We start from the raw sequence: 14,415 nt of genomic DNA, 5'->3' as shown, positions 1-14,415 counted from the left end.
CTGAAGACTGGAAGGTCTTATGGAGCGTTGAATTTAAATTAGAGATCTTCGGTTCATCACACAGTGTGTATGTAAGCCTTTGAGTAGGTGCAAGGATGGTTCCTCAGTGCATGGCATAAACTTTTGCTGGATCCGGAGTTGGCGGATTAAACAAGTTAGTGAAGCCCTGAACCAAAACTACTACCTCAGCATTTTGCAGTGCCATGCAATACCCATGGAATATGCCTAGTTGGTCAAGGGTCAATCCTACTTTCAGATCTGCGCACCCACTCCTGCCCACATATCAAATTTTACCATGTGACAGTTTCCATGTTGCCGTTGCATCTGCATACACTTCGATGGCCTGTATGCACGCAGCTCCAAGGTGGATGCACGCGTAGCAAAAAGAGCCTCCATACAGCGGATAGGTCTCAGTGCCCATCTGAATGAGCCCTCACAGATATGAACACAGCAATATTTATATCCATGTGTATGAGTCCTAAAGGGCATAGGGAACAAGCTACATAGAGAAGACTGAACAACAGTGCCAAACGCAGGCCACAAGACACAAACCCTAATTTCACTGTAGCATGCTTTCATCTTCCAGGATACCAGCTGTGTCATTTACACTTTCTGAACCTGGTTACCTTGTGCCAGCATGGGAACTCCTCCCTGTTCCCACATGCCAACACTAAGGTCATTAATGATTGGTGCAATGTGGAGAAATAGAGGGACCGCAATCGATTTTATTTAAAGGAAGTCTAGGGTCAGTATGATCAGGGACTTACCAGCTTCCAAGCACGGGTCACTTCTTTCAAAATACTCAGGGGCGATCTGCTTCACCACAGTGTTAAAGAAATTGATGTATGGCAGTTTGCTGATCAGAACTAAGGACTGAAAAAAAAGAAAATAATTTTCCTTTATCATTTTTAAATACCAAAGTGATTGCAATAAATTTTGGTTGTAAAGCCTTCGTAATGCAGTGTGCATTAAGGTAAAAACACTTCTGTGCTGCATGCATCTCCCCTCAGCCGCTCCAAAAACAATAAGGTGATACCACCATCATGCTATGTATATTAGAGCCTTTCACAAAGCAGACAGTGATCCGTATATGTGAACTTAAAGTGGAAGTTCAAACTAATACTAAAATCTCTAAACCTACAGGCATTAACAATCCAAGACAAACCTATCTAGCCCTGTAAAGAAGAAGTCACTATACATACCTTTTCTGAAGCCAGAAAAGAGAACCAACAATGGCTGGGAAATGCCAGTGGAGTAACGTCACCCATAGAGTTACTATGGGGCTTCTGTTGTCAGCTGTCTCCTCTGCACCAGCCTACACACAGAAGCCACCGCTGACAGCTCAGCGTGGGACTAGACCAGAGGGGTTTTAGAAAATGTATGAATAAAGATTTCTTCCTTACAGGGCTAGATAGATTAGTCTTAGATTGTTGATGTCGGTAGATTTAGAGATATTATTATTAGGGTGAACTAGACATAAAAAGCTACTTTAACCAAATAGCTTTTTATGTCTAGATACAGGAAACACACACATAACAAAGCTTTTAGAAGTTTTGAGAGCTGTCGCAGAGCGCCCATTTATACTCAGACCGCTGACAGCGAGATGTGAGTCGGGGTTAATTGCACCCGCAGCCAGAGATCGGCATTTGATGCAGCTGTCACGTTCATAATTACCTTTTGAAAATATCCTCTTTTTAACATCTTGTCCCGGACTTGTCGAAAATATACGTAACCATAGAAACAGGATGGATCTTTCTGTTAAAAAGACAGATATATTTGAATTAAAGTCTTTAGGCAAAAAAATCAATATGTCTTTTTATAAAACAAAATTTTAGAAGGCTTTTTTTTTTCCTGTGACATTTTCAGAGGTATTTGACAATGAATCGCTTTTACAATAAAGTAATGTTTGTTCAGCTGCACTTTGGACTAAATGTGGAGGACTTAAAACACAATCTTTAAAGTCTCATGCAGCATCCTTAAATCCTTAGACGCACTCATAAGCAAAATGTGCGTCATAAGCTGGACATATATGGCTGGAATTTCATCAGGAACTGGCTGAAATACGCTTTGTGGGGAGATCCTGATAACCCCCTCCCGCCTGACAACCTTTGATTGACAAAATAAAAGAGCCAGGCAGAAAATTGTTAGCCGGCGGCTGCATCCAATCAAGTGCCAATGCTGTTCAGGTATTTTGACAGGCGGCAACGGCTGTCAGAATACAATAGTCAGGCAGAGGGGAATTCGACCAACCTGCATAACCGAAAACAAAAATGTGTATGGGTATTTACCAGTGTGAAGTGCAGGACGACTGTTCCCAGCCCATGCCTCTCACATTTGCAATTGTCACTATCATAATACAAAGGCAGGCAGGAAGGGGCAATAGCTGGGAGGAGGTGGTTCAGCTCTAAACACTACTGGGACGAATTGACATTTGCATATAAAAACACTATGATAGAGAACTTAAAAAGTGTTTTCAAAAGTTAGGACAACTAGATGCCCACCTATTAGCCCTGAGGCCCCTTTATTAACATTACCATAAAGGACAGATGGGCTTTTAAGGTGAACCTGTGGCCAGGCTATACACATTCCAGCATACACATATTACCAAGCAATAAGCAAACTATATGACAAGCACATACTGAGCTCTGTATCTACAGGCACCCTGGAGTAATGTTGGATAGTAGTAGTTGGATATCTTGGCACTTGCATTACTCTTCCAGAGCTTCTGCTAGGTGTTTACTTTAGAACTGTAAAAGGCTGAAAGACTGCTTAGTCCACCTCGGAAAGGGGATGTAGGAAGAGAATATCTGGTCAGATGAGGACTTTAGTGCTTCTGCTGTGAAATTTGAGGATGAATTGCTCCACAGTGCCTGTTGCTACAAAAGGTCAGTGAGGGCATGTTTTAACATTCATATACAGCTTATTAAAGCAGAGCTCCACCCAAAAGGGGAAGCTCCACTTTAAGCACTCTTCTCCCCCATGGCACTGGCATGTAACTTTTTTTTTTTTGGAGGGGGGGGGGGGGCGGATACCTAATTTTGAGAGGTACTCGCTCCCACTTCTGCTTGGATCGCCAAGGCGGTCCGAGCGGAAATTCTCCTCTCCCCTCCCTGCAATCTTCTGGGACACATCAGAAGTCCCAGAAAATTACCCTACCATTCAGGAGGCGCAGCGTGCCTCACAAATGAGAGTGAGCACACAGCTGTGAAGGCGCAAGTTGTCAGAGCAGGGTGCCCACAGCTGGAGCGAGGAGAGGGTTCCGGCGGTTGCATTGCTGGAACCTGGGACAGGTAAGTGTATTAAAAGTCAGCAGCTACACTTTTTGTAGCTGCCGCCTTTTAAAAAACACAAAATCAACTAAATGTCTATGGCCTGGCCACATTTACACTTAAAAGCACACCTTTCAGTAATTAAATGGTAGTATTTTTGCCCCAGGCATCTGCTATAATTTGGTCACCACTGGCTTTAAAAATAAATTTTTTTCTGTTAAATTTGACATTTTCTTACCATAGCTCTTGTGGATTTGTGGGCTTCCAGTGTGCTCAGACACACATCTAAAGAAACATGTGAGCTAGCTGCTCTTAAATTATGCTGGTATTTTTGGAAACCTATTTACATGGAACACAGGATTGGGTGCTTTAAAAAATGGCTCACGGGTCAAGTTCATTATAGCAGGCACCACCTAAAAATACTAAAAACACCAACAGCACACCTCGCACCACCAACTAAAAGGCTGCCAGCAAAGTCAAGCATTATCAAACCCCCCACAGCATCACACACTGCAATGCAGAGAACCCACTGGGAGACATCACATTGCATTGTGAGATGTGGTGTGAGCTTGCTACTGCTCAAATTTTTGATCAGTGCTCCCCTAGCATTTGCTGGGACAAGCTACATGGCTGCTATGACATCATGAGTTTAGATTTCTACATTTGAACACATCTGTTTAATGTAAATTTGCTCTGTACAGCTGATAACTTTAAAGTACGCCAAGCGTCGTAAACAGCATGTTACAGATATAAAATGAAGTATTGTTTAAAAACGCTGAACATGATTTTCTTCCAAAGCAAAAAAGAAAAAAAAAAAAGTTACTTTGTAGTACAGAATTTTAACTTTGCCTGGATAAGAGTTAAACAGTTTCTGTTAAAACCTGAACTCCAGGCAGATATCAGTTCCTTTAAAAATTATTAAATGTATTTTTCACCAGCATAAGTACCTGAATGTGACTTCATACTCAAATCCTCCATCCTCTGCATGGCAGAGTGAAGGGCAGTGCTTTGAGCATCCCCAGCTCTACTGCACTGCACTGTGTTGTAAATGAAATACTTGGAGCTTGTTGTTAGGAAGAGAAGGCAGAATGATCAAAGTAATACTCTGATCAGCTCTCTAATGCTCCTTTACTGCCCAATCAGCAAGTTGGGGATTAACTGGTGACCAGGCAGCGTTGTTAACAGCAGTTAAGAAAGGTAAGGTCACAAACCTGCCTATGCAAGAAAGGCCGGATCAAAAGGATTGCAGAGCAGAACCAAATTTATAAAACTTGAGCAGATAGAATCTGGAGCAGCTGTGCATGGCAACCAATCATATCCTAACTTCAGCTTGTTCAGTAAAGTTTTGAAAATGAAAGTTAGTACGCCCAGCAGAGATCACCCATCAGCAACACACCCTGATGACCCATGTCTTGACGGCCATGAAGCAAAGGCTTGGTTGTCGGATACGTTATCGATATCCAAAGTTCACTCTGACATGCACTGGGTCCTAGACAATGAAAAGCTTACAGCTAAATTGCAAGGGGTGATGGCAACATTTCACAGAGTTTGGGACCCCCTGGGTCTCTCATTTTCTCCCGAGAGACTTTGACCGTCGCCTTCTGGTCCTCTAACTTTTGAAGCAGCCTTGGCTGGGGTCTCCGGGCTGCACTGGGGTAACCCTCAACAGTCTCCCTCTCCCTCCCCCCCTCCGCTCCCCACCACTCTGCTACTTTTTCTCTCCCTCACCCTTTCCTTTCTTCCTTCCTTTACCTTTGCTACACAAAGGGGGGTTACTAAAACGGTGTTAACAATCAGTTTCCAGATTTTAGCCGCCGTTCACTCAGGGGCGATTTGACATGTGATTTGATATGTCAAATCGCAGCCTATTGCCGGCAACTGCACCGTCCGAATCGGTGCAACACAGCGCCGCACCAATTTCCAAAAGTAGTTCCTGCACTTTTTTTTGGTGACTTCAGCGGCGATTTCAATAGGCATCTGTGCAGTGAAGCTCCACAGATGTCTTTCAAATTGCCCTCGAACTCGCAATGAAATGCGGGTTTAAAATCATGTGAGATCAGCTGAACAGGCATGATTTCAAACTCGACGCCTTTTTTTTTCAGGCAGACCTGATCGGATGCTCCATGCACCCCTATGGAGTAGCGGATGTCAGGGGTAACATGTCCATTGACACCCGCTGCTCTCCGATCTGATGTGGTCCGTGAAATCAAGGCAGATGGAAACCCTATTTTTCATCCGTCTGGAGAATCGGATCGGATGAAAACGGACAGGCGGTCATCCGCCTGCTCAGCAGGGATCAGTGGATCGATCCCTGCTGAGCAAAAAGGAGTCCACCAGGCGGAAACCCCATGTGAAAGGACCCTTATTGTCCAAGCTTAATTGAACAAGCTGAATTAGTTACTTTTTACAGCTGAACCAAATTTTATGTGCACAAGTTTTAGTAAATCTCCCCCATAGTGTTCGTTGGCCATAGGCCCCTTTCACACATGCGGACAGTTTGTCCATTTTTCATCAATCCTTGGACGGAAGAAAAAAGACATCAATGCATCTCTATGGAAAAATGCATCTCTATGGACTCTAGCTGGAGGAAGTAAACAACAGAGGACAACCTGATGTAAAATTCATCCATTTTCTCTTTGAAAAAATGTGACTGAACTGATAAAACGAACGGTCCCCATGTGTGAAAGGGGCCTTACACTTGCTGGGACCAGGTCCCCACCCAGAATTGTTGAGAGCACCTCTAACATAGTCTGATACCACTTACATTTACTTAGTTTTTGCTCTTTCCACAAATGTTTACAAGGCGGATGTGCCTTTTTTCCGTACTCCATACTTCTGTCATTTTTTAAAGCATGCTTCAGTAAATGGAGCAGTGTACAGTATCTACAAATCTTTCTTGTTTTTACCTGAAGGGACTTGTATTTGTACATGATGGATTAAAATCAATAAAAGTTATTGAACGAGAAAAAGTTAGATGCTGATTATTTGCTATGCACAGCTGCTCCAGATTCTATCTACTTCAGTTTTAAAAATTAATCTATATACATAAATATATATATATATATATATATATATATATATATATATATATATATATATATAAAAAAATAAACATACATATATACACACACACACTTGAAATGTATACGTATATTTATTTGCTGGCCTGGAGCTTAGGTTATTTTAGTTTAGTCTGTAAGTTGCCAAACCTTTAAATAAACAGGCGAATCTCGGTCCATCTGATCCAAGACACAATGCAGGGATGACTTCCTGCCCGTCGACTGACGGAACCTGAAGCAGAACTGAGTGTCCCCCAGGCAGCCTAGAAACGAGAGCCAAATGCAAACAGATGAGCTCACTCAAATCAATCACTGTCACAATTTCTTGGGAGAAGAACAGAAACACTGCAACTTCCAGGAAGCGGAGCTGCACATATTATTCTAGCCATTAAAAAACACAGGATCAATATTTATATGCCAAGTTACTGAGTGTCTGCACTTTAAAGCCACAGAAATGTCCCAGTGACCTTCCTTACTTCGAGTCCATGATACGCTCATGAGAGCAACAGGCACATTTCTACATGATTTAACAGCTATACCTTTCCCACAGTATGACATCATTACCTTCATGAAATGCTGATGACCCATCATATAAATTAGGAATGAGAAAGTGGATAAGAAGGGACATTTTTCTTGTCCATTATACTGTAAAAATATTGTGCCTCAATTAACAATGCTTAGTAGCAATTACCTCCAGCCACCATTACTTTTCAGGCTCCATTCACATCTAGGCGTTGCTATTTTTACAGACGTTTTTCTGGCGTTTTTGAGTTGAGTTGTACCTATTACTACCTGAGTGTCTGGGAGTACCTATTACTACCTGAGTGTCTGGGAGTACCTATTGCTACCTGAGTGTCTGGGAGTACCTATTGCTACCTGAGTGTCTGGGAGTACCTATTGCTACCTGAGTGTCTGGGAGTACCTATTGCTACCTGAGTGTCTGGGAGTACCTATTGCTACCTGAGAGTCTGGGAGTACCTATTGCTACCTAAGTGTCTGGGAGTACCTATTGCTACCTGAGTGTCTGGAAATACCTATTGCTACCTGAGTGTCTGGAAATACCTATTGCTACCTGAGTGCGACTGACCGGGCTGTGTGTCGGCGAGTGTTGTGCGACTGACAGTGTTGTGCGGCTGACAGTGTTGTGCGGCTGACAGTGTTGTGCGGCTGACAGTGTTGTGCGGCTGACAGTGTTGTGCGGCTGACAGTGTTGTGCGACTGACAGTGTTGTGCGACTGACAGTGTTGTGCGACTGACAGTGTTGTGCGACTGACAGTGTTGTGCGACTGACCGGGCTGTGAGATTGTGAGTGTTGTGCAACTGAGTGTCAAGTGAGTGAAGCGGAGTACCAGAGGGTGAGAAGGTAGAGTTAGGAAGCCAGGAAATAGCCACATAGGATAGACTTAAATTACTGAATCCCCATTAGACTAGATTAGTAGGTACAATGCCCGGCGGGTGTGGAGATGCGACTCGGTGTGCATCTTGTGATATGTATGCGTTCCTCGGTCATGCGATCGAGGGCGAATACAAATGCGCAAAATGTAAGCACGTTTCTTCCCTGGAAGCTCAGGTCCTGAATCTAGGGAAGCAGCTAGCAACACTGAGACGAATGTCCATACCGGAGGAGAGCCAGGATCGTACCAGTCAGGTGCAGGCAGGGGTCTGCACAGAGGTGGGCGGAGTATCGGAGGTGCAGGCATCAGAGCAGAGTAGAAGGGTGACAGTTAGGAGGGGTAGAAGGGAACAAGGCAAGGAGGCTGATCCTGGGCTGGAGCACCCCAATAGATACGCCCCGTTGTGTGATGTTGGGGAAACCAGTCAGGGACCAGCATTGCTGGAGCAGAGCGACGCCCCTAGCTGCCAGGGGAAGAACTCCTCCAGTGAGGCCGGGAGAAAGGGAAAGGAAAGACAGGTGCTGGTGGTAGGGGACTCAATTATTACAAGGACAGACAGTGTAATCTGTGACAAAGACCGTGTGTGCCGAACAGTCTGTTGTTTGCCGGGCGCTCGGGTTCGGCACATTGCGGATCGGGTGGACAGATTATTGGGTGGGGCTGGGGAAGACCCAACTGTCATGGTACACGTGGGTACCAATGACATAGGCAGAGGAAGATGGAGAGTCCTAAACTATTTCAGGGACTTAGGCGCTAAGTTGAGGAGAAGGACCTCCAAGGTAGTATTTTCCGAAATACTACCTGTACCTCGAGCCACACCAGAGAGGCAGCGGGAGATTAGGGAAGTTAACGAGTGGCTGAGGAGCTGGTGTAGTAAGGAGGGGTTCCTGGAGAACTGGGCCGACTTCTCAGTCGGCCACCGGCTCTATGGTAGGGACGGATTGCACCTAAATGGGGTGGGTGCAGCCGTACTGGGTGCGAGGATGGCCAAAAAGTTAGAGGGGCTTTTAAAATAGGGAATGTGGGGGGAGGGTACAGATGTAGAATTAGCCAGTGGAAAGCAAGATTCAGAGGGCAGAAATGGGGGCATTAGCGGTAGGGTGTTTGGAGCTCCTATACCCTGGGTGGGTATGGGGAAAAATCACAAGAGCAGCCTAAAAACATCAAAATGAGGATATTTGTAACCGGTCAAAATTTCGAGGTTTGTATACCAATGCCAGAAGCCTGGCCAACAAGATAGGGGAGCTGGAGCTACTGATGTTTGAGGAGGACTTAGATTTTGTGGGGATAACAGAGACTTGGTTTGACAGCTCTCATGACTGGATGGCGACCATTCAGGGGTATTCCCTTTATCGCAGAGATAGAGAAGGTAAAAAAGGGGGAGGGGTATGTTTGTATATTAAGAACAGTATACAGGTAAATATGAGGGATGATATTAATAATGGAGCTAAGGACGAGGCAGAATCCCTATGGGTAGAGCTTCAAAAGGGAAGGCACGGTGGGGAAGGTAATATTGGGCGTATGCTATAGGCCCCCCCACCAGAGGGAGGAGGGGGAGGTGGACCTCATTTTACAGATAGGATTGGCAGCAAGGATGGGAAATGTCATTATAATGGGGGACTTTAATTATCCTGATATAGACTGGGCAGAAGGAACCGCACACTCAGCCAAGGCTCGGCAGTTCCTAAATGTTTTGCAGGACAATTTCATGGGTCAGATGGTGAATGCACCGACAAGAAACAATGCGGTACTTGACCTACTGATTACTAACAATGCAGACCTGCTCACGGATATAGAAATACAGGAGAACGTAGGAAACAGTGACCATAGGTCAATAAGTTTCAGTATTAATTACAGTAATAGGAAGCACAAGGGTAATATCAAGACGCTGAATTTCAAAAGAGCCAATTTCCCAAAACTGCGCTCACTGCTAGAAAATATCAATTGGGATAGAACCCTGGGAACAAAGAACACAGAGGAAAAATGGGAGTGCTTCAAGAGCATACTTAACAAGGGGATTGGCCAGTGCATTCCAAAGGGAAATAAATTTAAAAGAGCAAAGCTAAACCCTGGGTGGCTAAACTCCAACATAAAAATGTATATTAGTGCTAAAGAAAAGGCCTTCAAAAAATACAAAACTGAGGGGTCATTGGCAGCATTTAAGCATTACAAAGAGTGTAATAAGAAATGTAAAGATGAAATCAGGACGGCTAAAATAGAACACGAGAGACATATAGCGGAGGAGAGTAAAAAGAACCCCAAGAAGTTTTTTAAGTATATAAACAGTAAGAAAGCGAGGCCAGAACACATTGGCCCCATAAAAGATGACAAAGGAAATATGGCCACTGAGGACAGAGAAAAGGCGGAAGTGTTAAATAATTTCTTCTCTTCAGTCTTCACAAAAGAATCGGGGGGCTACACAAACCTAGCTTGTAAGGCCGAACTAAACAACACACCTCAGGAAATACCGCCATGGCTAACAGAAGATAGACTTAAAACGAAACTAGAGAAACTTAACATAAATAAATCACCGGGACCGGATGGCTTGCACCCGAGGGTTCTGAAAGAGCTTAGCCAGGTGATTGCCAGACCATTATTCTTGATCTTTAAGGATAGTTTACAGACGGGTATGGTATGGTGCCAGCTGATTGGAAAAAAGCCAACGTGGTACCAATATTTAAAAAGGGGCCGAGATGTATCCTGGGTAACTATAGGCCGGTCAGCCTAACATCTGTGGTCTGCAAGATTTTGGAGGGGATGTTAAGGGACCACATACAAGACTTTAGTAATGAAAACTGTATTATTAGTAGTAATCAGCATGGATTCATGAAAAATCGTTCTTGCCAAACCAATCTATTAACCTTCTACGATGAAGTGAGCTGCCACCTAGATAAAGGAAAGCCTGTGGATGTGGTGTATCTAGACTTTGCAAAGGCCTTTGACACCGTTCTCCACAAACGCTTACTGTACAAACTAAGGTAGGTAGGTATGGACCATAAGGTGAGTACCTGGATAGAGAACTGGCTCCAGGGGAGAGTACAGAGGGTGGTGATTAATGGGGAGTACTCGGATTGGGCGGGTGTGGAAAGTGGGGTCCCCCAGGGTTCTGTCCTGGGACCAATCCTGTTTAATTTATTCATAAATGATCTGGAGGAGGGGATATCGAGTACAATCTCAGTATTTGAGGATGATACTAAATTAGGCATGCCAATATCTTCTATGCAGGATGTGGAAACCTTGCAAGCGGACCTGAACAAAATAACGGGGTGGGCAACTACATGGCAGATGAGATTTAATGTTGAAAAATGTAAAGTAATGCACTTGGGGGCCAGAAACCAGAAAGCAAGCTACTCACTAGGGGGGGAACCTCTGGGTGAGTCTAGGATGGAAAAGGACTTGGGGGTACTGGTAGACAACAGACTTGGCAGTGGCATGCAATGCCAAGCCGCCGCAAGCAAAGCCAACAGAATACTGGGATGTATAAAAAAGGGGATTCACTCCAGAAATAAAGAGATTATTCTCCCGCTCTACAAGACTCTGGTCCGGCCACATCTGGAGTATGCTGTCCAGTTCTGGGCACCGGTCCTCAGGAAGGATGTGCTGGAACTGGAGAAAGTCCAGAGAAGGGCAACAAAAATAATTAGGGGAATGGAGGACATCAGCTTTGAGGAAAGACTACAAGCACTGAACCTATTCTCTCTGGATAAGAGACGATTGAGAGGGGATATGATATCAATGTACAAATACTGTACTGGAGATGACCCTAGCATAAGGAACAAACTATTCAGAGAAAGGAGATACAATAAGACACGTGGCCACTCACTAAAACTTGAGGAAAGGCGGTTTAACCTTAAAGTGCGTAAGGGGTTCTTCACTGTAAGAGCGGTAAGGATGTGGAATTCTCTTCCACAAGCAGTTGTATCAGCAGGGAGCATTGATAGTTTCAAAAAACTATTAGATGGACACCTTAAAGACCACAACATACAGGGGTATACAATGTACGGTTAAAAGCAAACACACACACACATCATAGGTTGAACTGGATGGACTGATGTCTTTTTTCAACCTCACTAACTATGTAACTATGTAACTATGACAAATGACCAATGAAAAGCAGTGAAACGCCTGTAATCTTCCAAAAAAATAATTTCATATACTTTTTTGAGCGAGGGATTTTTGCATAAGGCGACAGAATGCTCAGATGTGAACAGGGGCCATTGAAATTAATGTGATTTGTCTTGCTGGGTATTTTTAGCGCTGGGGCTTAGAGAAGAAAATTGCCCAAAAATGCCTAGATGTGAACGAAGCCTAAGGCCCCTTTCACACATACGGTCCGTTCAGTTCATCAGTTAAGTCACATCAAAATGTATCAGTTTTCATCCATTGTCATACATTTTTCATCCATTTTTCGTAAGTTATCATCTGTTTTTCATCCGTTGTCATCCGTTTTTCGTCCGATCCGTTTTTTTGACGGATGAAAAATATGGCATTCATCCGTTCAAAAAAAACGGACATTGACGGAAGCGGATGAAAACGGATGTTAACTGATAATTATCCATTGTCATCCGTTTTTACATAGAGATACATTGATGGATCTGATACAACGGATGGATGAAAAAACGGACAGCATGTGTGAAAGGGGCCTTAAAGTAGGAGTAAACCAAAAGTACATTAAAATGATATTAAAAGGCAAGTTTAAAAAAAAAAAAAAAAAAAAAAAAAACACACACACAACATGCCATACTTCCCTGCTCTGTGCAATGCTTTTGCACAAAGCAGACTTGATCCTCCTCTTCTGGGGTCCCCCGCTGGTGCTCCTGGCCCTTCCTCTTGCCAAGTGCCCCCACAGCAAACAGCTTGCTCTTAGGACACTCAAGCAGGCTCGCTCCCTGACATAGCCAGTAAGCCAATGAGGAAAGAGAGAGGGGGCAGGGCCGAGCCGCGGCTCTGTGTGAATGTAGGATTAATATTCCCATCACACAATTTCCTGGTATGGCTTTAGGAGTAGTGGGTGCTGTAGCAACAACCAGCTGGAACTGGAAACATCACAGATCCAATGTACATATTTGCTAGCACACCATGGATAGTCATTTACGTCCAAATCTTTATTGAAGGATGATCCCATCACAGGAGAAATAGTGCAAGGTTTCGGAGCAGCGCAGGACCCCTTTTGCGCGGCTAGGTCTTCTGTGATGTCATCATCCTTAAATAAAAGATTGTGACTGACAGCAGCGGGAGCCAATGTCTGCTGTCTCAGCCACTAAGGAGGGAGGGTCCCCATAGAGCCGAGGCTCTTGTGCACATTGTTGGATCACAATGCGGCTCAGGTAAGTATTAGGGGGGGCTGGAGGGGGGGATCTGCTGCACACAGAAGATTTCTTTATCTTTATGCATAGAATCCATGGAGGTAAAAACATTTGGAACTAGTTTAAAAGGATGTAAAGAGGCTGCCAAAACTTCAGAAAATACAAATTCCCTGGCTGTAAATGAAAAAAAACAAAGTCTAGTTACCCGAATTGGAGTCAGGAAATGACAGGTAGCAGATGCTGGTTTTCTGTAAATTAAAACAAAGCCACACTGGTAAGTAACGTGTAATATTATATACAGGATGGAGAGGTAATGTACAAGGAGATCTTAAACTATAACTAAACGCAAGAGCAAAAATGTAATATATTGCAGCTTACAGTCCCTGTAAATAGTGACAGCACTCATCTTTTTTTTTTCCCAAGCCAAGATCATTTTAAAGAGGAAGTAAACCCTCCTCAGCAACTTTTACCTATAGGTAAGCCTATGATAAGGCTTACCTATAGGTACTGTAAATATCTCCTAAACTTGTACCGTTTAAGAGATATTTACCTTACATGCAGCCAGTGACATCACTGGCACATGCGCTCTGAAGGAACTGCCGCTGGTGCCGTTCCTTCAGAGTCCCGTGACCGTCGGATCCCACGCGCGTGCGCGGGAGTGACGTCACCGCAGCTCCGGGCCAATCAGATGGCCGGATGCCGCAATCCCGTAAGACGGGCGACTGAACATGTCGCCCATCATACAGGTAAGCGGGCGGAACGGCGGGGGCTCGTTCTAAGGTAAGTATTTCATAATGAGCTAGTATGCGATGCATACTAGCTCATTATGGGTTTCTCTTTCAAGTTGAAAAAAAAATAAATTTTTTTTATGGGTTTACAACCTCTTTAAGGAAATACAGAAAATACATCTTGATGTTGCCAGAAGTGCAGTGCCCTTGTCAATTCATGTGAGTTGCAGTGAATACATCTCCCTTCTTAGCTAACTGTCCCACCCCCCCCCCCCCCCCCATGTAATGATAAATACCGCATTCACATATGAGAGTTCCTTTAAACATACACAAAAGTAACTCCACTATTGTTGAGAAAAGCAACATACCCCTCTGTGAGCTCAATGTACATTCCAAGGATTTTAACAAACTTGGATGCACATGTCTACCTTTTATTATAAAGAAATCACTGTGTGTTTGTCTGTGTCCATGTGGAAAGTGTATCTAATGGAATTGGTTTCATGATCGTCCATCAGCTGCTGCACCTGCAGGGTTTTAATGAGGATTTTGGTGAGATACTCCAGGGTTTTGGTGAGATACTCCTACTGGGAGTATCTCACCAAAAATGACATTTTTTCCCCCCACAAAAGTGGATTTACCCTTTAAGTATACTGTACATG

The 14,415-nt window shown here is 43.9% G+C and overlaps 1 protein-coding gene across 1 annotated transcript in view; it reads right to left on the bottom strand.

The window, feature by feature from the left end:
- DENND6A (DENN domain containing 6A) overlaps nt 1-14,415 on the bottom strand; it is a 121,887-nt gene that overhangs the window by 73,954 nt on the left and 33,518 nt on the right. The window contains exons 3-6 of the mRNA XM_082265514.1: nt 13,234-13,276; nt 6,479-6,591; nt 1,675-1,755; nt 768-873 (exon numbers count right to left, since the gene is read on the bottom strand). Of these exons, the coding sequence (XP_082121640.1) occupies nt 768-873; nt 1,675-1,755; nt 6,479-6,591; nt 13,234-13,276 (343 nt within the window). The remainder of the gene's footprint in view (nt 1-767; nt 874-1,674; nt 1,756-6,478; nt 6,592-13,233; nt 13,277-14,415) is intronic.

The sequence above is a fragment of the Pelophylax lessonae genome, assembly GCF_965119305.1.
Source record: "Pelophylax lessonae genome assembly, chromosome: 8".
NCBI lineage: Eukaryota > Metazoa > Chordata > Amphibia > Anura > Ranidae > Pelophylax > Pelophylax lessonae.
The sequence above is the reverse complement of the archived record's forward strand: the minus strand, read 5'-3'. Positions and strand labels throughout refer to the sequence as shown.